Source organism: Dendrobates tinctorius, unplaced genomic scaffold (assembly GCF_039654945.1).
Source record: "Dendrobates tinctorius isolate UK_male_01 unplaced genomic scaffold, ASM3965494v1 ptg000012l, whole genome shotgun sequence".
Classification (NCBI taxonomy): Eukaryota; Metazoa; Chordata; class Amphibia; order Anura; family Dendrobatidae; genus Dendrobates; species Dendrobates tinctorius.
The window spans coordinates 10,000,237-10,025,006 of NW_027361680.1; the positions used below are offsets into that span (position 1 = coordinate 10,000,237).

At 47.5% G+C, this 24,770-nt stretch overlaps 1 protein-coding gene across 2 annotated transcripts in view; it reads left to right on the plus strand.

Annotated features, from left to right (window-relative positions):
- The window catches only part of FMC1 (formation of mitochondrial complex V assembly factor 1 homolog), a 117,135-nt gene extending 93,108 nt beyond the window's left edge, over positions 1-24,027 (plus strand). For both annotated transcript variants that reach the window (XR_012226434.1, XM_073557983.1), the window contains one exon: positions 23,754-24,027. Coding sequence is in view for 1 of the 2 variants with exons in the window: in XM_073557983.1 (XP_073414084.1) it covers positions 23,754-23,833 (80 nt within the window). In the remaining variant the exon portion in view is untranslated. The remainder of the gene's footprint in view (positions 1-23,753) is intronic.
- The last annotated feature ends 743 nt before the right edge of the window (positions 24,028-24,770 follow it).

The window sequence follows — 24,770 nt, forward strand, 5'->3', positions numbered from 1 at the left end:
ATGTTTGTGATTTGAGGCATTCCTCCTCTCCAGGCCTTTGGGGGACTCATTTATCTATTGTGATACTGTTGTCTTTATTATTATCTCTTCAGCATCTGTCCATTTATCCATAAGGGATTATTCATCTATTGTGATATTGCTGTTATCATTTTTTCAGCATTTGTCCATTAATGCACAAGGGATTCACTTTTCTATTGTAATTTTGCTGTCATCATTGACTCAGCATGTGTTCATTTATCCACAATTATCCTCTTTACTGTGTTTCTCTATTATGTGAGCACATTTGGGGCCGATACTTATCAGATATTGGTTCAACATGTGTTTGACCGGTTTGGGTTCAGGGGGATTGTAACATCTAATGGGGGCTTTTTGTCCTGCTTTTAATTGTTTTTAACTAATTGTTGGTGTGTTGTGGTTTTCTATGACTTTCTGAATAAAGAATTTTTTTATACCTTTTTGTATTTTTTGGTGATCCCTGATGTATAGTATGTCTCTCTTTCTTGTTCACACTGCTCAGCTGTGCATCTAATCCTATCCTGTGTGATACTGTCTGCTGAGCCGTGTATCTAACTCTATCCTGTGTGATACTGTCTGCTGAGTTGTGTATCTAACACTATCCTGTGTGATACTGACTGCTGAGCCGTGTATCTAATCCTATCATGATGCCCTGATGAAGTGAGCTGGGACTGGCTCAGGAAACGCGTTGGCAATAAAGATACCTTGAATTCTACCACAGCAGCGCAGTCTCTTATTGCACTACCAGCCTTCTCTTTGTACCAAGTCCTTGGACCTTATGCAGACTGCTGCAGCTGTTTTATGCGATTATCGGTGTTGTGACTCTCACAATCCTATCAGGTGAGCCTAACACTTGCTGTGCACTCATCTACTTTCCATACAGACCTACGCATTGGAAGCGCCCTGTCTCCCCCTTTTCTTTAATCCTATCCTGTGTGATACTGTCTGCTAAGCCATGTATCTAATCCTGTCCTGTGTGATACTGTCTGCTGAGCCCTGTATCTAACCCTATCCTGTGTGATACTGACTGCTGAGCTGTGTATCTAATCCACTACTTTGTGATTCTAACTGCTGAGCCATGTGCACATACCCTAATGGTGCTGATCGCCGAGAGCCCATCAAGGAAAGGGGTGGATAGCAGAGTGTAATAACATAATATCTACTCCACAAGTATTAATGTCACTGCCATCCACCTTTGCCTTGTCTCCCCATGTGTGTTCTCCACCCCCTGTGCCTAGTCTCTCACCCCATGTGCATTCTCCATCCCCCTGTGCCTGTTCTCTCTCCCCATGTGTGCTCTCTATCCCCCTATGCCTGTTCTCTCTCCCCATGTGTGCTCTCTATCCCCGTGTGCTCATCCTCCTGTGCACGGTCTCTCTCCCCATGTGTGCTCTCTTATCCCCCTGTACCTGGTCTCTCTCCCCATGTGCCTGGTCTCTCTCCCCATGTGTGCTCTCTATCCCCCTGTGCCTGTTCTCTCTCCCCAAATGTGCTCTCTATCCCCCTGTGTGCTCATCCTCCTGTGCCTGGTCTCTCTCCCCATGTGTGTTCGCCATCCCCCGGTGCCTGGTCTCCCCATGTGTGCTCTCTATCCCTGTGTGCTCATCCCCCTGTACCTGGTCTCTCCCCATGTTTGTTCTCCATCCCCCTGTACCTGGTCTCTCCCCGTGTTTGTTCTCCATCCCCCTGTGCCTGGTCTCTCCCCATGTGTGCTCTCTATACCCCTGTACCTGGTCTCTCCCCATGTGTGCTCTCTATCCCCCTGTGCCTGGTCTCTCTCCCCATGTGTGCTCACTATCCCCTGTGTGCTCATTCGCTTGTGCCTGGTCTCTCCCCATGTGTGTTCTCCATCCCCCTGTGCCTGGTCTCCCTCCCCATGTGTGCTCTCTATCCTCCTGTGCATGGTCTCTCTCCCAATGTGTGCTCTCTATCCCCCATGTGCTCCTCCCCCTGTGCCTGGTCTCTCTCCCCATGTGTGCTCTCCATCCTCATGTGCCTGGTCTCCCCATGTGTGCTCTCTTATCCCCCTGTACCTGGTCTATCTCCCCATGATCTCTATCCCCTATGTGCTCATCCCCCTGTGCCTGGTCTCTCCCTATGTGTTGTCTCTCTCCCCATGTGTGCTCTTATCCCCTGTACCTGGTTTCTCTCCCAATGTGTGCTCTCCATCCCCCTGTGCCTGGTCTCTCTCTCCATGTGTGCTCTCTATCCCCCTGTGCCTGTTCTCTCACCCCATGTGTGCTCAGGCCCCTGTGCCTGGTCTCCATCCCCTTGTGCCTGGTCTCTCCCCATGTGTTCTCTCTATCCCTGTGTGCTCATCCTCCTGTACCTGGTCTCTCTCCCCATGTGTGTTTTCCTTCCCCCTGTGCCTGGTCTCGCTCCCCATGTGTGCTCTTATCCCCCTGTACCTGGTCTGGGGTCGGCCTGCACGCCCCCTGGACCTCATTTTGGAAGCTTGAGCCTGTCATTCCCACACAGGCAATATAATAAAGGTATTAGCAAGATGATAATACACTATGAGCTCACCTCTTTTCTGGGATATTTATCCTAGTTATGTATACCTGGTATACTGGCTCCATAATATGACTAGGCTATTAAGATGATTTTTTAGTACTTGTTACATAGCTTCCCTTATGAGTCCTAAAGATGTGTGCGGCCACTTTATTTATACAGCAGCATTCTTGGCACAATTTTTCCATCAGTCCCCTATACCAATCCATGTGTTGATCTATTCACATTTTGTTTTTGTATGAATTTTAATTATTATTATTATTTATATAGCGCCATTAATTCCATGGTGCTGTACATGAAAAGGGGGTTACATACAAAGTTATAGATATCGTTAAGGCTACTTTCACACATCAGGTTTTCGGCGTCAGGCGCGATCCGGCGTCGTGCCGGAACGCCGGATCCGGCAAATGTTTTGTAAAACCGGATGTGACGGATCCATCTCATCCGGTTCATCCGTTTTTCTATCCGTTTTTCGACGGATTACGCCGGATCCGGTTTTTAAAATTGACCCTTGTGGCCTTCCGAACGGGATTGGCTACTGGAAAACTATATATAGCATGTTCCTACAGCCCTTCTTTGACAGGTTGTAGAGGAGAAAGTGCAGGTTGGAGAGAAGAGCAAGTTACTGGCGAAGATGGATGTTGTCATTGGAAATATTTTGAAGAATTTGGCGGATTTTATAGCGGAGGCGAATCGTTTGAGGGTGATTGTTCTGGAGAAGGAGAGAGCGAGACAGCAGCGCATCAGGCATCGTAGACGACGTTTGTGGATCCACCCCATCACAGCCAAGAGAATGACGCGTGGGGTCTATTCTACACTCTGCATGGACCTTCGACGAAACCCGGATAAATTTTTTGGATATGTTAGGATGAAAATGGAGAATTTTGATTACTTGGTGGAGCGCATTGCACACCTCATAAGAAAAGCGGACACCTATTGCCGCTTCTCTGTTTCACCCGCAGAGCGTCTGATGGTGACTTTAAGGTAAGCCACATTTATTGGATGTGATCGCATCAGAGCACACTTTCACTGCAATCTTGTTGGTGGTAGTTTGTATATCCAAGTGTTATAGCTCAGTTTTGGTATGTAATGCTGTGATTTAAAACTAATTTATTGTTTTTTAATTCCCCACAGATTTCTTGCAACTGGAGAATCCCTTTCGTCACTGCATTTCCAGTACAGACTCGGGATTTCCACCATATCTGGAATTGTGAAGTACACATGCCGTGCACTGTGGGACTCCTTAGCTGAAGAGTTTTTACCAGAGCCCACAACAGAGAGGTGGATTGAAATTGCTGACAAGTTTCAACAGATATGTCAGTTTCCCAACTGCTTGGGCGCTGTGGACGGGAAACATATCCGCATTGTAAAGCCAGCTGGATCGGGATCGAAATTTTTCAATTACAAGAAATATTTTTCAATTGTCCTTATGGCCATCGCTGACGCGGAATACAAATTTATTGCGGTTGATATTGGGGCCTATGGCCGCTCCAATGACTCTCAAGTTTTCAAACTGTCTGCCATGGGGCGTAAACTGTATGGAAACACCTTCCAGTTCCCACCACCTAGACCGCTGCCGCAAACATCTGGTCCACCTATGCCATTTGTCTGTGTAGGGGATGAAGCCTTCCAGCTGTCAGAACACCTTTTGAAACCGTACTCTAGCAGAGGATTGACAAGACCAAAACGCATTTTTAATTACCGCCTCACAAGAGCAAGAAGAATGGTTGAATGTACCTTTGGTATTCTGACAGCCAAATGGCGGGTCCTATTGACTGCGATCAACCTCAAGACAGAAACTGTGGACGAGGTGATCAAAGCGTGCGTGGTACTCCACAATTTTGTTATCTGCAAGGAACCCATTTCCATTGAGGACACCTCTGAAGAAACCACCTTGCAAGATTACCATGACATTACCACTAGAAGTTCTGTGTCGGTTTCAGTAATGAGGGACAATTTTGCACTATACTTTATGTCACCTCAAGGCAGAGTACACTGGCAGGATGACAGAGTGTGAAAGATTTGTGCTCTAACCAAACTTGTGTACCTTCTGTACCAACAGTATATACCTTTGCCAACCAAAGTTGGCTATCTTGTCATGGTCTCTATTTTTAGCTTTAGGCCACAGGTGTGTACCTGGTTGTGTTTTATGCAAAGTATTTCACCTTTTAACAAAAGTTGTGTACATTGTTAGGAAATCACCAACAATAAACACAACTTTTTAGGTGAAATACTTTGCTTCAAACACAACCAGGAACACAACTGTGGCAAAAAGCTAAAATTTACCCACAGTTATATACCTAGTTTTGAATATCATTTCACCTTTTAAATACCCTGTATTTAACCTTTTTCGCCGCAGAAAGAAATGACAGACAACCAGTGTAAAATAATTTAACTTTTATTGAAAAATGTTTTTTTTAGTAAACTTTTTTAAAATTTTAATAAACTTGTTTAATAAAGCTTTGAAACCATAAAACTGGTCATTTTTATTTAAATACACACATTATAAATCTGTGTAGTGTGTGGTGGAAATACTGCTGGAGGGGCTGCGGGACACTTCGACACTGGGAGTGTGGAGAGAGGACTGGGATCGTGGTGGGGAAGGAACAGTTAGAGGTGAAGGTGTGGAAAAAACTACAGAATGGGTGGACATGTGGGAAGCAGAAGAGGTGGTGGGTGGTGGAGTGGAGGGTTGGGCAGGGACTGTAGGAGCAGATGATGTTGATGGCAAGTTGTATGGGGAAGGAGTTTGGTACGGGGCAGGTTGCTGGAAGTGGGGAGATGTCTGGTACGGGGCAGGTTGCTGGAAGTGGGGAGATGTCTGGTACGGGGCAGGTTGCTGGAAGTGGGGAGATGTCTGGTACTGGGGAGGTTGCTGGTACTGGGGAGTTTGCAGGTACTGGGGAGGTTGCTGGTACTGGGGAGGTTGCTGGTGCTGGGGAGGTTGCTGGTGCTGGGGAGGTTGCTGGTGCTGGGGAGGTTGCTGGTGCTGGGGAGGTTGCTGGTGCTGGGGAGGTGGATGGTGCTGGGGAGGTGGATGGTGCTGGGGAGGTGGATGGTATGTAATAGGAGGGGGAGGATGGAAAGTGGCTGGAGGGGGTGTAGATGTAATAGGAGGGGGAGGATGGAAAGTGGCTGGAGGGGGTGTAGATGTAATAGGAGGGGGAGGATGGAAAGTGGCTGGAGGGGGTGCAGGTGGAGGAACTACTGTGGTGGGAGGAGGAGGTTGGGAGGTAACTTGCTGGAGAGCAGCGTGGCATGAATGCATTACATGCATCTGCTGGGCAGGAGAGAGCGTTTCCATGCGCTCCACAACAGACCTGAAAAAGGTGTGGTTTGGTGAAGATCTTGCTTCTGAATGCATGGTTTGCAGAAGTGTCTTCACCTCCAGAATGCTGGAGTTGATCTGCTGATAGCCTGCGGAGATTTGCTCTGACAAGACTTTTAGACAGTTCTGGAAAGATGCATTCAGATGCAAGAACTCTGGCGCATAAGTCTTTTCCTGACCCCTCTGCCGCTGCCGCCCAGTACCCGCAGGTGTACTAGAGGTGGCAGGGGCAGAAGGGTGGGGTAAAGGGAAAGCGATCTCCTCACCAGCAGCTTCATGTAATGTAGGCGGCCACGATGCTCCTGTGCTGGTGGATGGGACAGATGGGTCGAATGTGTGGGAAGGCTGGGAAGGTGCAGATGTACCGGGGCGGTCGAAGTGTCCCTCGGTGCCGGTCTCCTCAGGGATCGCCTCAGAAGGGTCCAATCGTGCAGGCTCCCGAGTGCTGCTCACCGTGCTGTGGAATAAAGAGAAAAAAAAACAATTAAAATAGTGACATGGTATGGCCCTGGCTGAAAAAAAAAAGTTACATCTAAACATTTTTTTGTCACATGTGGTGTGTAATATTTACCTTCTGGTGAGCATTGTCTCCCGGAGGAACGACAGGGCTCGTGCGTACTTGTACTTGCTCCTGCGTCCTCCAGATCCACTCGGGGCCCGCATCTCTTTATTGAACTCCTTCTTGAAACGATCCCTCACAGACCGCCACCGCTTCACAATTCTCTCCCCTGAAACGAGAAAGGACAAAGTGGTTAGTATACAACATCAGTGTTTCCCAAACTCCAGTCCTCATGGTCCCCAGGGGTCATGTTTTCAGGATTTCCAAAGTAAATAGAAATCCTGAAGACATGATCCGTGGGGACCACGAGGACTGGAGTTCGGGAAACACTGGTTTAAATCAAGCAACCGGTACTGTATATACTTACGCTCTTTAATCTGGGCCCGAGCTTCGAGGTCCTCCCAGCGGTCCACAAGGAGCGAACAGATTTCCTCCCAGAGTCGTCGGGTAACGATCAGGTCAGCGTGGCGGCGGTCAGCCATATTCCAGAGCGGCTCCCTTTCTCTGACGAGATCGATGAGGCGGTCCACATCAATCCCTCCATCCTCACCGTCAGAGTCGGGAGCACGCTGTGAAGGCTGTTAAAGAAAAAGACAAAAATAACATAATTAGCCTCCACAAAAGAAATGAAATAAGTGCAAAAAAAACAAAGCAAAAATATTTATACTTACACGCTGGTGACCGCCGCGTTGCTGTCGCCGACGACCCTGGGAGGCACTGCGAGGACCTCTTGGCCGAGCACCAGATTGGGAAGACTAGAGAAGAAAACAAAAAATGTTATGTCTTTGGATGTAGGCATTTGTTTGCTGTGTGTGGTCTGCAGAACATTGTTTTCTATGTGTTGTGTGTAGTGTGATGTTGTGTTTCTGCGTTTGATGCAAAAAACTTACCAATTGTGAGCCCACTCCAAGTGTCTGTCCACCCCTTCCTTCTTCTTCTGGGAGCTCCTCTTCATCTTGTGATTCCTGTTTTGAAATAAAAGGCAATGAATACACATATATTACAGAGATGATGGATTTTGGAAATAAAAACTTACCGTCAAACGCTGACGATGCGAGGGAGGGCTCCCAGAAGATGTGCTGTCTTCCTCATGGCCAGACTCCATGGCTGTGGGTGGTGTTTCTGCTGCTGCCATTGCTGCTGCTGCTGCTGCTGCATCTATTGGGCGGCTGTTGAATAAAGAGAAACAAAGGGCCAATGAATATCTTGATATTCCATAGCCCTAGTTTGGAGGAATGGGGGATTTGATAATTACCGTCTCTCATCTGCTGCTGGACTCCCCTCCCGTTGTTCAGCATGCTGCTCCATTTGGGGTGGTGCTGATGGTGCTGCTGCTGCAGATGTCTGCTGCCTTCTCCTGCTCCTGGTTCTTGGCTTGGGTGGCATGTTGGGTGTGGCTGAGGGTCCCATTGTCTTGCTTTTATATATGTCCTGTGGGCAGAGTTACTGAGCATGCTCAGACCAAAGAAACCGGATCCGGCCGCCGGATCCGGCGCATTGCGGCGCTCATAGGCTTTCATTGTATGAAAAAGCCAGACACGCCGGATCCGGCGTGTCCGGCTTTTTCGCTGGAGACAAAAAACGTTACAGTCTCCGTTTTTTCCAGACGCTGGATCGCGTCACATTGCCGGATCCGGCGAAAATCGGATGAAACGCATGGCCATCCGGCTCGATCCGGCTCTAATGCAAGTCAATGGGGGGGGAACCGGATCCGGCATTGCATTTCGCCGGATCCGGTTTTAGTCAAAAGCGCCGGATCGCGCCTGACGCCGAAAACCTGATGTGTGAAAGAGGCCTAACAGTAAACAAATTTACAATGACAGACTGGTACAGAGGGGAGAGGACCATGTCCTTGTGGACATTCATTCTATGGGATAGTGGGGAAGAGACAGAAGGTCGGGGGTGCAGCAGCTCTGGTGGTTTTGAGGCAGCAGCTCGGGCGGTGGTGAGGCATCAGAATGGTTATTGCTAGAGTTGAGCGACTTTTGTTTTTTTAGGGTCGAGTTTTGTTTCGTGAAACCTGACTTTTCCAAAAGTCGGGTCGAGCAAGATCGGCCGATTATAGGGAAAAGTCAGGGTCGTCCTGAAACACGAAACCTAATGTAAGTCAATGGGGAATAAAAGCTGGCAGTGAGAGGAGGACAGGAAACACACATATAGTGCCCATTTGAATGCCAAAAGCATCAATTCTTCTTACTTAAGCTTGTCAACCTTAATTAACTTCATAATACAAGTTACGCACTGAAAAATGGGGGTTATTTGGCTAAAGTTGTGGGGGGTAGGGCTGGCTCCAGGTTTTCATGTGCCCTGGGCGAAAGAGCGCCCCTTTAACACATACCACAACTCATCATGCTCCGATACGGCAGAGAAATAGCGGTATAGTACAATGAAAAATACTTCACTTTTTACATCTCATGACGAGGCCCATCTATTTTTCCATACAGAATCATTGGTCCCATATAATGTTTGAAACAGTATATGATGAGCTCCACATAATGCTACAGTATATGTTGGTCCCCATGGATGAAGCTCCACTGTCTTATGGGCCCAAATAATGCTCCAAACATAATGGGCCCCATTTCTAATGCTCTAGTGTATAATGGGCCCTGTAAATGCTGCTCCAGTGTCTGATGTCCACCTTTGGAATGTTCCAGTGTATGGTGGGCCCCATCTATCATTCTCCAGAGTATAGTGCTCCCCAAAAATTGCTGTCCCAACATTGAAAACAATCAAATAAGTCTCCTCGCTAGGGAATCCCTGTACTAGTCTGGACTCCTCGTCGTCCCCATCTTCCATCTCACTGCACAGTATTTCAACCTTGCAAGTGCTGTGATCCTGAGCAAGCAGGGGGGGCCCACTCGTTGGCGACGGCACTGGCACAGGGCCCCTGATAGTACGGTGGTGTGTCTGATGGCGGGTGGGCCGAACCTGCACTTTCATCTGCAGCTTCCTCTTTGTCACCGTGTAAGATGGAACTGTATATGGGAAGGATAACCTGAGTTTCATCAGGGACAGATTCAGGCCGTGTAGCGTGCGAGGGGAATGTAGTGGTCTGGTTCAATGTACCAGCAGATTCATCGAGCAGTGGCTGGGCATCAGTGCACTTGTGTCGCCCCCAGGAGTACGGTCGCCACAGTGGCATTACCTTCCTCCTAGGGAGTGTGATGTCATGCTTGGGAGCAACGAAGGATCTCTCTAGCAGGTTAACTGATTGGGCGGCGTTATTCCCACGAGTCATGACCCTCCAAACAGCGTTCATGAAGGCAAAGTGTTTGTTTTACGTGGGCAGTATGGTTGCAAAGCTGAACCTTAAAGGAATGTCCAGAAGGGCACCACCAGGAGTGGAGCCTACGGTTAAATTCGACTCCACCTGGGAAACCTCAACCATGCCAGCTACAGAACAGATGCACACATTGCAAGCTTAATTCCGTTAACAAACGAGACTCCGTCATGCCCCGCGGTCCGAGTCTGGCTTACTAGAGGGACACGTGAGGCTCTGGCACATGAGATTGGCCAATAACTGGTGTGTCATGCCCTTACATGTCCGTGGCTGCATGTGCGCTACACTGAAAAGGCCAGCGTTTGTCGCTTACAGGTGCAGATAACCCGCTGAACAACGTTAGTGATGGGGATCACTGATTACAATTATTACCCGCGAACGATGATTTCCCAGTAAGTGCAGGTCAACCGCAGTTCCGGAATTAGGCCTAACCGTCATTCCTGAAAAAATGAAAAACTTACGTGTGCAAACCACAGGTGCTGTAGCTTGCTTAACAGCTCGCCAGCCGTTCTCACGCCCAGTATGGATTACACGTGATTGCACAAAGGTGAGAAAGGGTACCGTATCCCAGGATAACATGTATGGATAGCGTACACATTCAAAATATATGTCTATACATCAGGAGGCAGGCTCAGACGGTGTTAGGCCCAGTATGGCTTGCACGTGATTGCACAAAGGTGAGGAAGGGTACCGTATCCCCGGATAACATGTATGGATAGCGTACACATTCAAAATATATGTCTATACATCAGGAGGCAGGCTCAGACGGTGTTAGGCCCAGTATGGATTGCACGTGATTGCACAAAGGTGAGAAAGGGTACGGTATCCCCGGATAACATGTATGGATAGCGTACACATTCAAAATATATGTCTATACATCAGGAGGCAGGCTCAGACGGTGTCAGGCACAGTATGGATTTGACGGCCCAGACTACACAGCGGAGGAACAGGGAGAGGTAAAGATTGCAAATGCTGGGGCCCTGCCCAAGCAAGGGGGGCCCACTCGTGGGCGTCGTACTGGCACTGGGCCCCTCATAGTACGGCGGTGTGTCTGACGGCGGGTGTGCACCACCACCATCAGAGATACTTGATTGCACTATGAGGGACCCTGTGCCAGTGCACACGCCCAAGAGTCGGCCTACCCACCTGTCCAGGGCAACAGCACTCGCACGGTGTCGTGCACTAGGTGGTGACCCCGGCCATGGGGGGGGGAGGCAGCACAGTTAGGGAGTTTTAGAAAGTGGCATATGTTGATGTTGGACATTCAGCTGATGCAAAAGGCGAAATAGGTCAAGTCCCAGGAAGAGGTGGACCAAAGCAAGCCATTTTTCTGTCACCCTATGTGTCATCAGGGGAAGGTGGGACAAAATCCTTGGAAACCCATGCATGGTTCATTTTAATGAAGGTTAGACCATCCACATTTTGGGTTGACAGACGGGTCCTTTTTTCTATCAGGATTGATCCAGCTGCACTGAAGACTCTTTCCGATAGCACACTTGCAGCTGGGCAAGCAAGCTCCTGTAAGGCATATTCTGCCAATTCAGGCCAGGTGTCCAGTTTAGCGGCCCAATAGTCAAAGGGGAATGACCTGTGTGGGAGAACATCGATATGGGAGGAAAAGTAGTTTGTAACCATAGTTGACAACTGCTGTCTCCTGTCACTTTCCATCGATGCAGTATTACCAGTTGTGTGAGCGGTCCGTGAAAAATCAGTCCACAACATTGTCATGAAACCCCTGTCTCCAACGCCACTTCTGCTGTGTGCACCATGAACACCTCTGCCAAGCTGCCCCCGGCCCGTACGGCTCGTGTGAGAACCATCACCGCTGCTGTGTGCTGGGAATGCCTCAAGCAACCGATTTACCAGAGTTGCTTGTTTATTAGCCAATATTAGCTCAAGGTTCTCCTGTGGCATGATGTTTTGTAATTTGCCTTTATAGCGTGGATCCAGGATGCTGGCCAACCAGTAGTCCTCATCGTTCATCATTTTGGCAATGCGGTGGTCCCTTTTTAGGATCTGCAAGGCATAATCTGACATGTGGGCCAATGTTCCCGATGTCAATGATGCACTGCGAGTGCTGGTTGGAGGAGCACTTTCTGGCAAATCCACATCCCTCCAGTCACGCACAAACCCTGTACCAGACCTTGCCACGCCAACATTTTCACTTGCCCCACGAGATGCATCCTCCTCCCCTAAGTAATCATCCCCATCATCATCCTCCTCCTCCTCTTCTTCCTCCACCTCGTCCAGGAGAGGTCCCTGAGCAGACAATGGCTGAATGTCATCAAGGATTCCCTCCTCCTCTTCCTCCTCATCAACATTGGCTGCAGACGCCTGCTCCTTAAGGTGCGTCAAAGTTTGCATGAGCAGACCCATAAGTGGGATGCTCATGCTTAGGATGGCGTCGTCTGCACTTACCAGCCGTGTGCATTCCTCAAAACACTGAAGGACTTTACAGAGGTCTTTCAGCTTCGACCACTGCACACCTGTCAACTCCATGTCTGCTCTCAAAGTTCCTGGCCGTGTATCCTCCCACAAATGCATTATGGCCTGCCTCTGCTCGCACAGCCGCTCCACCATGTGCAGGGTGGAGTTCCACCTTGTTGCAATGTCGATAATGAGGCGGTGGTTGGGAAGGTGGAGCAATCGCTGCAGCTTCTGCATACGAACGGAGTGTACAGGCGACTGGCGGATGTGCGCGCACAGTCTTCGCACCTTCTGGAGCAGGGCTGTTAACTCCGGATAATTTTTGAGGAAGCACTGCACCACCAGGTTCAAGGTGTGAGCCAAGCAAGGTATGTGGCTGAGTTTTGAAAGGGCTATGGCTGCCACAAAATTACGGCCGTTATCACTAACTACCTTGCCTGCCTCAAGATGTACACTGCCCAGCCATGACTTAGTTTGTCGCTTCAAGTACTCGGCCAGCACCTCGGCGGTGTGTCTGTCGCCCAAACACATCATCTGCAACACAGCCTGCTGACGCTTTCCACTAGCTGCTCGATAGGGGGACACCTCGTGTGCAACAGTGGCAGCTGCAGATGGAGTGCTCGTTCGACTGCGCTCTGTGGACGAGCTTTCGCTTCTGGAGGAAGAGGAGGAGGAGGAGGGTCGAACGCCTACAGCCAACTGTTTCCTATACCGTGGGCTAGGCAGCACTGTCCCACCACCGCTGTCCCCTGTGGACCCTGCATCCACCACATTAACCCAGTGCGCAGTGATGGACACGTAACGGCCCTGGCCATGCCGACTGGACCATGCATCAGTTGTGAGGTGCACCTTTCCACTCACTGACTGCTTGAGTGCATGGACAATGCGGTCTTTTACATGATGGTGGAGGGCTGGGATGGCTTTGCGAGAGAAGAAGTGGCGACTGGGTAGGTCATAGCGTGGTACTGCATAGGCCATGAGTTCGCGGAAAGCTGCGCTTTCTACCAACCGATAGGGCATCATCTCAAACGAGATTAGTTTGGCAATGTGGGCGTTCAAACCCAGTGTACGCGGATGAGAGACTGAGTACTTTCTTGACCTACTCATAGTGTCTGGGAGGGTGAGCTGGACTTGAGAGCTGCATATGGTGGAAGTAGCGGTGGACAGGGCGGACTGAGAGAGGGTTGATGATGGTGATGGAGTTGGTGTTCTTTCTGATGGCCTAGATTCAGTATTTCGTTGATATAACAGTGGGATTCCCTGACTGCTGTGGCCTTGCAACGACACCTCAACATTTGCTGCTGTGCTAACCGGTGGGCTTACAGTGGGGGAAACAATGTAGCGTTGTTGACTACCTTCTTTGTGATCAGTTGCACATGTGGCACTTGAGGTTTGGTGTTGTGTCCACGCTTGCAAGTGCATGCTGGTTAAATGTCTAAGCATGCAACTGGTATTCAAATTTTTAAGATTTTTCCCTCGGCTAAAGGTCTTTGCGCACTTCTTACAGATAACCTTGGCCTGATCATGAGGATTTTGTTCAAAAAAGTGCCACACTGCACTCTTCCTACTTTGGCAGACATTTTGCGGCCTAGCATGCTGTGATCTTTTGACCGTCTGGACAAGCTGTCCAGCAACTCTTTTGATTTTTGGAACCTGTCTTTGGAGTGCTCCAGGCCTGCCAGATAACAGCTGTTGCGATGTCGATGTCTGCTGTGGATGCTCCTCCTCATCTGAGCTATTGGAAGCAGCACCCTCTTCCCCCAATGGATGCCAATCTGGGTCAACAACTGGGTCATCCATCACCTCCTCTTCAATGTCATGTGCACCTTCCTCTGTGTCACCGTGTATGGTGGTATAGTGTGCGGGAAGGGGCACCTGAGTCTCATCAGGGTCAGAATCTGGCTCTGTACACTGCAAGGACAATATAGTGCTCTGAGTGAATGTACTAGCAGAATCATCTATCAGTGGCTGTGCATCAGTGCACTCAATGTCAGATTCATCTTGGCCTGGGTAATTCACCATTTCACTTGATAACCCAGGCATGGTATGTGAAAACAGCTCCATGGAGTAATCAGTAGTATGGCCTGCGTCATCCTTCAATCTTGGTTGGGGTGAAGGACACAAGGAAAGGTGTGGTTCATGAACATGAGCCTCCAATGACGACTCAGTGCTTTTATTTTTTACAACTTCAGAAGAGGAGGCGATAGAGCTGGAGGCTGAGTCAGCAATGTAAAACAAAACTTTTTCCTGATGCTCTGGCTTTCAAAGCGGTTTGCCAACTCCTAGAAAACTAAGCCTTCGAGGCCTTGTGGAGCCAGACGATGACGCAGGCTCAACACCTCCTGCATTCAGTCCTATTTTGCTTTTGCCACTACCATCAGATCCACCACCAACACCATCATTACCAGCTGCCAACCCCCGCCCAATTCCACGGCCTCTTCCACCAGCCTTCCTCATTTTTGGTAGAAATGTAGACAAAATCCAACAAACTATATAGTAATGTAAAACAAGGTACAAGGTGTCTATAGGACAGGGGAGATTTTGAATTTCTGCAGACACTTGTGGACACTGGACACTTTTGGATTGTGTGAGGCCCACTGAATATCAGAGCGCTATGTCACAGGCTCGATGGCACAGGTGTGAAAAAAGTGACTACAGGATAAGGGAGATTTTGAATTTCTCCAGACACTAGTGGACACTGGACACTTTTGGATTGTGTGAGGCCCACTGAATATCAGAGCGGTATGTCACAGGCTCGATGGCACAGGTGTGAAAAAAGTGACTACAGGATAAGGGAGATTTTGAATTTCTGCAGACACTAGTGGACACTGGACACTTTTGGATTGTGTGAGGCCCACTGACACTGTATGGTGTGAAAAAATGCACGCTCAGTACCTCAGCAGGACAAAAAAAAAATTGGGATTGCTTTTAAAAAAGCAGTTTGCAGAGCAGTGGGTAAACAGCAATGCAGCTGTCAGGAAGCCTTAGAAGGCAGCCTAACAACCAACACCGCTGATCCACCACAATATAGCCTCCCCTTGCACTGCACACACAGTGACTGGTGTGTTGTACAGGCAAAATCGCTAGCAGCAGAAGCAGTTTTTTTTTCTTCTTCCCTGCCTAACGCTCTCCCTACAGAATCAGCAACCTCTCCCTATGCTAAGATCGGCAGAAGTAAGATGGCGGTCGGCGTGCACGCCCTTTTATAACCCCTGTGACGCCCACCAAAGCAAGCCAATCACTTGCATGCCCTTCTGAAAGATGGTGGTGACCCCTGCCTATGTCATCACGTTGCCCACAGTGTCCGTGGATCCTGATTGGCTGAAAAAGAGCGCAAAACAAACTTTTGAAACGCGACTTTGGCGCGTAAGTCGCCGACTTCGTGGCCGACCTCATCCTAGGGTCGGGTTTCGTTTCATGAAACCCGACTTTGCCAAAAGTCGGCGACTTTTTAAATTTTTCAACCCGTTTCGCTCAACTCTAGTTATTGCAAGCTGTAAGCTTTCCTGAAAAGATGGATTTTCAGGTTCCATTTGAAGGATCCGAGGGTGGTGGATAATCGGACGTGTTGAGGCATGGAATTCCAGAGGATAGGGGATATTCGGGAGAAATCTTGGAGGCGGTTGTGTGAGGAATGAATAAGTGTGGAGGAGAGTAAGAGGTCTTGGGAGGATCGAAGATTACATGAGGGAAGATATTGGGAGATTAATTCAGAGATATAGGGAGGGGATAGGTTGTGGATGGCTTTGTAGGTCAGTGTTAGTAGTTTGAACTGGATTTGTTGGTGAATTGGGAGCCAGTGGAGGGATTTGCAGAGGGGAGAGACGGGACTACTGCCATAGAGGAGAGTGTTGCAGTAGTCAAGGTGGGAGATGATGAGGGTATGTCACTGCCATCCACCTTTGCCTTGTCTCCCCATGTGTGTTCTCCACCCCCTGTGCCTAGTCTCTCACCCCATGTGTGCTCTCCATCCCCCTGTACCTGGTCTCTCTCCCCATGTGTGCTCTCTTATCCACCCTGTACCTGGTCTCTCTCACCATGTGTGCTCTCCATCCCCCTGTGCCTGGTCTCTCTCCCTATGTGTGCTCTCTATCCCCCTGTTCCTGGTCTCTCTCCCCATGTGTGCTCTCTTATCCCCCCTGTATCTGGTCTCTCTCACCATGTGTGCCGTCCATCCCCATGTGCCTGGTCTCTCTCCCTATGTGTGTTCTCTATCCCCTGTGCCTGGTCTCTATCCCCATGTGTGCTCTCTATCCCCTGTTATGAATAGGTCACCGAGGAGGATAGCAGGAATAGGCTAGGCCACCAGGAAACCAGAAAGGTTGGTAACTCAGCGGATTGCAGACCTCTGATCCTAACAACACAACTAGCAGTAGCCATGGGGCGTACCTACGATGCCCTAGACGCCTCGGCACAGCAGGAGAACTAACTAAGCTTAAAGCAAGAAAGGTGAAATCTAAACTGCCCCGGAGTAGAACCCCAAAGAAATAGATAGCCCCCAAACATATATTGTTGGTGAGACAAGATGAGGCACAAACACAGACAGAAAATAGACTGAAAAAATGATGGGGTTCAAACTGTCTAGATAGGATAGGAAAGGAAAGACATTGTCTACAATCACGCAAAAACCCTAAAAATTCCAACACGTCTGATGTACAAAAGACACAGAGGTCTCACTACCTCTCCTCCACTTTATCAGCATTCTGGTGTGAACTGGCAGCAAAGCAAAAGAGACTAATATAACAGGGGACTGAACAAACTGACACAAGCTGTAACATATGGAGCGGGGTCCAGCACAGCCCCAGCAGGGAGCACGCTGAACCCTCACAGCAAAGCAGAAAGAGACAAAACCAGATCAGATGAAAAAGATTAGCAAATGAACAACTTAACTGAAAAATGCAGGATCATGCAGGAGACAGCAGACTTCCAAATGCACAGGAAGAAACTAATCACCAGCAGCAACTGAGGGAAGCCTGCTCACTTATATCCTCCCAGTCAGTAACCCCTGATTTCCAATCATCTTCGTCAGGTGGCAGACTTCTATCAACCCGGCCAGCTCCACTACCCGCAGTAACCACCAGAGGGAGCCCCGACTCAGAAGTCAGATCAAGAGAATTCACAACAATCCCCTGTGTGCTCATCCCCTTGTGCCTGGTCTCTCCCCATGTGTGTTCTCCATCCCCCTGTGCCTGGTCTCTCTCCCCATGTGTGCTCTCTATCCCCCTGTGCATGGTCTGTCCCAATGTGTGCTCTCTATCCTGACTGTACCTGGTCTTTCTCCCCATGTGTGCTCTCCAAACCCTATGCCTGATCTCTCCCCATGTGCGCTCTCCATCCTCCTGTGCCTTGTCTCCCCATGTGTGCTCTCTCTCCCCATGTGTGCTCTCTTATCCCCCCTGTACCTGGTCTCTCTCCCCATGTGTGCTCTCCATCCCCCTGTGCCTGGTCTCTCTCCCCATGTTTGCTCTTATCCCCCAGTACCTGGTCTATCTCCATGTTTGCTCTCTTTCCCCCTGTGCCTGGTCTCTCCCCATGTGTGCTCTCTATCCCTGTGTGCTCATCCCCCTGTACCTGGTCTCTCTCCCCATGTGTGCTCTCTCTCCCCATGTGTGCTCTATCCCACTGTGCCTGGTCTCTCCTCCTGTGTGCTCTCTATCCCCCTGTGCCTTGTCTCTCTCCCAATGTGTGCTCTCTATTCCCTGTGTGCTCATCCCCCTGTGCCTGGGCTCTCCCCATGTGTGTTCTCGATCCCCCTGTGCCTGGTCTCTCTCCCCATGTGTGCTCCATCCCCCTGTGCATGGTCTCTCTCCCCATGTGTGCTCTTTTATCCCCCTGTACCTTGTCTCTCCCCATGTCTGCTCCATCCCCCTGTACCTGGTCTCTCTCCCCATGTATGCTCTCCATCTCCCTGTGCCTGGTCTCTCTCCCCATGTGTGCTCTCCATCCCCCTGTTCATAGTCTCTCTCCCCATGTGTGCTCTCTTATCCCCCCTGTACCTGGTCTCTCTTCCCATGTGTGCTCTTCATCCCCCTGTGCCTGGTCTCTCTCCCCATGTGTGCTCTCCATCTCCCGGTGCCTGTTCTCTCTCTCCATGTGTGCTCTCCATCCCCCTGTGCCACTTTTCTCTACCTCCTATGCACTCATATCCCCTTGCGTATCTCCCCATGTGTGCTCTCCATCCCCTTGTGCCTGGTCTGTCTCCCCATGTGTGCTCTCTATCCCTACGGTGCCTGGTCTCTCCCCATGTGTGCTGTCTTATCCCCCTGTACCTGGTCTCTCTGTCCATGTGTGCTCTCCATCCCCCTGTGCCTGGTCTCTCTTTCCATGTGTGCTCTCCATCTCCCGGTGCCTGGTCTCTCTCTTCATGTGTGCTCTCTTATCCCCCTGTACCTGGTCTCTCTCCCCATGTGTGCTCTCCATCCCCCTGTGCCTGGTCTCTCTACCCATGTGTGCGCTACATCCCCCTGTGCCAGGTTTCTCTACCTCCTATGGACTCATATCCCCCCTGTGTGTCTCCCCATGTGTGCTCTCTATCCCCCTGTGCCTGGTCTGTCTCCCCATGTGTGCTCTCTATCCCTACGGTGCCTGGTCTCTCTTCCCATGTGTGCTGTCTTATCCCCCTGTACCTGGTCTCTCTGTCCATGTGTGCTCTCCATCCCCCTGTGCCTGGTCTCTCTTCCCATGTGTGTTCTCCATCCCCCTGTGCCTGGTCTCTCTCCCCATGCATGCGCTCCATCCCCCTGTTCCTGGTCTCTCTACCTCCTATGCACTCATCTCCCCCCTGCGTGTCTCCCCATGGGTCACACTCCCTCCTATGCCCTCCTCCTACCCCTGCATGTCTGTGTGATACAGTGAGCAGCACCAACTAACAGAATCCTTGCTGTCTGCTATCCTCGGTGACTGTCTACTTGTCAGTAACTTTGCAGTCACCAACAAAATGGCTGCTCACCGTGTTCCTAGATGTCATACTCTTATCCCATAGCAAACACCCAGGAGGGGAGAGGAGTGACATCACACCCGTGTGAGCAGGTTCAGCCCATAATTACTGCAGTGCAGTAATGTGAGCTAGTTGTACACTAGGCTTTTGTCAACTTTCGGTAGCTGCTCCCCCTGGTGTTTAAAAGTGGAAATACCAAATCTTTTAAAATTATTTTTCATATTTTACTAAATGATAAACAAATGATAATATTTGTATAAGAAAATGTAAACATCTAATTACTTGCATTCTTCAATTGTTGAAAAAACTTTTTTTATGACACCTTCCCTTTAAGGGGTTAATCTATAAGAACAATCCATTTTGCTCCATTTTTTTAGGAAAATATGCTTGTACTACATTTTTAAAACTGCTATAGTGAACATTTGTTTTCGTAATCTGGTGCTAACTCCTTGCCTTTCACCATGACGCAATAAATAATGGAACTGGACTTAAAAGTACTGGTGAACATCTCATCTGTCATATCACCCCAACATACAGTCATGGCTGAAAGTGTTGGCACCCTTAAAATTATCCCAGAAAATAAAGTATATCTCCCATAAAATTATTGCAATTACACATGTTTTGTTATACACATGTTTACTTCCTTTGTTTGTACTGGAACAATAAAAAAAAACTGAAAAAAGGCAAATTGGACATAATTTCACAAAACTCCAAAAAAGGGCCTGGACAAAATTGTTGGCTGCTTTCTAAAATTGTGGATAAACAGCCTTGTTTCATGCATGTGATACTCGTTCAAACTCACCTGTGGCAAGTAACAGGTGTGGGCAATATGAAAGTTACCCATGAAACCAGATAAAGAGAAGTTGTGGGCATGGCCTAGGCACCAAGCAGGAAACACGTGTGTGGTCTCAAATTCCACTTATGTGCCCTTTTGCAAGCATTTTTTTCTGAAATAGAAGTGCCCCAAATATCACCTAAAAACACGTCTTAACCTGTGGACCCCCCTCTACCACTCGGCTCAGGCAGAAATCCAACTGAGATGCTGGGTAGACTGACTTCAAGATGTAGTCACTAGCTGCAGACTGAAGCTGGGAAGTGCCTTTCCCACCAAGCTGTTTCCCGACAACATCTCAAGGGACCTAGGTCCCACGCCTCAAGACGCTGGAAGGGTAGTGCCAGGGATTCCTGAACAAGGTAGTCTCAGAGCTGTACATCAGTAATTAGCCCTCAGTGACAGGGTGTGGGAGAGGAGTATCCTGTTGAGCCATCACTGTCCCTTCTTCTTTACTGAACCTTCTCCCCAACAGCACAACAGCTCCCCATCCACCTTTTTGGCCCCAAAAGCCACCATTTTAAGGGACTTGGGACACGCCAACAAGTACCTGTAATATGGTTTTCCCTTCCCCATCCACAAAGTAGCTGCCGTTCTCATCAATGTGTGTGTGTACACTGCAGGGGAGGCTGGGATTCCCCGACAGTGTCAGGAGAGAACTACACAGTGTAAGCTGAAGACACAGGGTGGAGGGTGTCTTTGGTCCCTGAACATCAGAGTCAAGACACTCTGTAACATTCACTTGCTCCTGGCACTTAGGACTGCAGTCTGAGCTACAGTAGTGTTCAAAATATGACTAAGGCCTGTTTCACACTTCAGTTGTTTGACATCAGTTGAAGTCCGCCAAAGTGTGAAAAAAGGGATCCCATTCTGCTTTGCCAAAAATAGATGCACCGGGTCCGTATTTTGGACGGATCCGCTGCAGCCACTAAATGCATGAAATTTAAAGGAATAAAGGTCTGGAAAAGGAGAGAGAGATTTTTCGCCGCTGTCAGAACGGCGTTTAGGGTTCAAAAATGCATGAAAGGAAAGATCTTACGGGCATGCGCAGATTAAAATAGCGGTCCGCCGCTGGAAAAAAAATGTTCCTTTGTCCGTCTACTCAAGACGGCGGACGCTAAGATTGAAACGGATCCGTCAAAAACGGATGCAACGGACGAACATCAGTCAGAATCCGCCGCTAATGCAAGTCTATGGGGAAAAAACGCATCCGTCAAAAAAATGGCGGATCCGTTTTTTTATAAAAACGGTAGATTTTGACTGACGTCAAACAACTGAAGTGTGAAAGAGGCCTAACCAGATTAATCACGGTTTCTGGTATAAATTATATTACCACATCTCAAACAATTTACCAGTTGGTGCGGAAGATTCTAATAAAACCAACAGACTCAGTATTCATGAGCTGCAGGTTTTTGAGTCTGTGTATTAGAATAATTAATTGAAACGGGGGGGTGTTCAAAATAATAGCGGTCTGGAGTTCAATTAGTGAGGTCAATCATTCTGTGAAGAAACAGGTGTAAATCAGGTAGCCCTTATTTAAGGGTGAAGACATTATATGTTGTACATGCATTTCTCCTTGAAAGCCTGAGAAATATGGGTCGTTCGAGACATTGTTCAGAAGAACGGAGTGATTTGATTAATAAGTTGATTGGAGAGTGTAAAACTTATAAAGTGCAGACAATGATAGGCTGTTCAGCCAAAATGATCTCCAATACTTTAAAATAGAAAGCCAATCCAGAGAGATATGGAAGAAAACGGAAGACTACCATTCCAATGGATGCAAGAATAGCCAGAATAGCAAAGGCTCAGCCAATGATCAGCTCCAGGATGATCAAAGACAGTCTCAAGTTAATTATTCACCATACAGAAAAACCCCATTTTAAGGATACATTAAAATATAGCTTAATAAATCTTGTAAAATGACTAATACAGTGATTATCATCACCAAAATATCATACAGACACATAAAGAAATGCCAAGGGAAGTGCCTTTTCCCTAAAGTATACCGACATGACCATACTTACCAGAGGTTCGCAACCTAGGTCCTGCGCAATGTTGCCACTGCTCGGTGACTGCGCACCCTGCTGGCCCTATTGGCCTTATTATAGAACAGGGGAGAAAGAAAAAGATGAAAAGATTGTAGCACTAAACATAGAAATAGAATGTTGAAAGATTGTACTTGAACAACTTTTTACAGCTTTCAAAGTTGTCTTGTATGGAAAATATTTATTTGTATCTGCCCCTATAATCTCAGGACTGTCTAGCAGTGGGGGTTGGCACCCTAAATAAAACGATAATGGCTCCTCCGTTCATCGATGGCTGACCCTTCTATCCCTTAGGTGGATGTGAATGCCTCTATAATATACTTTGAAGAAGGAGGGTAAATAGGTGCTTGATATCAGTGGCTGTAATACTATAGTTGCTGCCACAGAGTACAGCCTTAGTATTGTAATAAAATTACTGACTCCAAATACCAAAGATATAATAACACAAACGTAGATAATCACTCAAGCTATATCGAAGGAGACAAAATATGTTTCAAGACCCTTAGATAGGTTAAAGTGCTTATTGCCTTGTAAAACTCAACAAATAATCAAGATTGACACTAATAATCATCTTGGTGGGGCAATACAGCTGTAAACATTCAGCATAGTCATTAAATAACCTAAGACAATGTCACATAATAGAAAGTAGAGTATGATCAACGGAGTAATAATAGGTGGTCTATGATAGCATTTAGACTGGCAGCTATAACCTCTCAGTGATAAACATTCAGCATAATCAGCAGAGTCATAGTAGACAACTTGTGACAACATCACATTTAGCAACTAATACAATGAAAAGTTCAGCCTGGTCAACTAAGTAATGATAAACCATCTATGACAGTATAAGATTAGACCAACAGCTGTACACATATGTAAACTCAACGCGTTTCCCCACTTCTGAGGTTCATCAGGAGTAAGGTATCAGTATAAATTTAAACACGTAGTTGACGCTGGATGATGTGAGGATAGATATCCATATCATATAGCATGTCTGAGATCAATCCCCTCCAGTAGAGTGCCTTGGTGTTCACCGCTTATTCAGCCCTTATATATATGTATGCATCCTCTGATTGGATGCATATGCAGAGGAGGGCGCTAACTTTTCAAAAATTGGCGCATCTGAAACCAGATCCACTGTCATGTACAGTGGGTAGGGAAAGTATTCAGACCCCTTTAAATTTTTCACTCTTTGTTTCATTGTAGCCATTTGGTAAATTCAAAAAAGTTCATTTTTTTCTCATTAATGTACACTCTGCACCCCATCTTGACTGAAAAAAACCCAGAAATGTAGAATTTTTTGCATATTTATTAAAAAAAGAAAAACTTAAATATCACATGTTCATAAGTATTATTGCAAAGAAAGGGGAGACAAAACAGTGCAATAGGGTCTTATCCACGTTACAAGAGAAAGGATAAACCAAGATATTTGCTCACCTGGTTAAGATGAGTTAGAAGCATATAGACTGGCGGCTGCTGCAGATACACAGGTCATCCACAACCAGAAGAAATCATGAAACCAAGAGGGATTTGTGGGTAAACTCCGCACTGCTGGAAAGATAATTCCAGTAGAATGTCACGGATTCACAGTGGTTTATTCAATGCGTTTCGGGGGTCGCATGCCCCCTTCATCAGGAAAAACCACACTACATGTACATACATCACAGGTATATATAGATTTTGGAAGACTCTGAGTTCCAAAAATATGAGCGCCAACAGATCAGATGACATAGTGTCAAAGTTCATTGGTCACACAGGGTTAATAGTTCCAATAGGTCATATATAAATATTTAACAATATTCTTGGTATTTTTACTTTTTAGGTTACAGATCATCATTAAAAGTTTGCCATATCCAAGAAAAAAAGAAAAGAAATAAGGAAAATTATAAAAAGAAAGAGTGAAAAACTGATCTCCTCCGATTGGGCAAGAACCTGAAAAAAAGGGAGCATCCAAGTTCAGAAATGGATGCCTTACATATGAACTATCAAATGGAACAGGCAGACTTCTTTCTCCAAAACTGGTTCAACAGAATCCTTAATTAAATATGAAATAAAAATCATTTTTATTAATTGTCATTAAAATAAAATCAAATTAATTTATGGTTAGTGTGGTCATTTAAAAATTTCACAAATGAATATATAGAAGGTAAAAAATTATATGAACAAATATGAAGCCAGGGAAGATAAAAAAGACCACAGGCTGGCGCTCACAATTAGCGCAGGACAGCCTGACAGAGAAGATCACCGCTTCTCAAGACAAAAGGAAGAAAGCGCAGCTAATATGTAGCGAGAGAAGAAAAGCACAGCTAAATATAGCCGGAGAAAAAATATATATGTTCTAATTTTCAGGACAACGGGAGCAGGTCTGTGTTTGGTGTTCCACATTAAGGAGCTAAGCAGAGGAGGAAAGGACGGATTGCTCTGCAACAGAGGAGATCGTGCCTTCCTTTCTCCCAGGGAATAAATCAACACCGCAGCACAAACTACAGTCACCAGCAGCTCTCAGAGGGCTATTAGGCTATGTGCACACATTGCGGATTCTGCTGCGTTTCCACAGCATTTTTGGCCCTGCGGAAACGCAACAGTTCCGCAGACATGGTACAGTACCATGTTAGCCTGTGGCATTTCAAATCCGCTGTGCTCACGCTGCGTTTTTTTCCGCTCGGTTTACAAACCGCAGCATGTCAATTGTTTGTGCGGATTCCGCAGCGGTTTCACACCTTTAACATAGTAGAGGTGTGAAACCGCAGGGCAAAACCACAGGCTAATCCACAGGAAAACCGCAGGTCACTTTACCTGCAGTTTAGCCTGCGGATCCTCGCGGAAAAACCCGCAGATG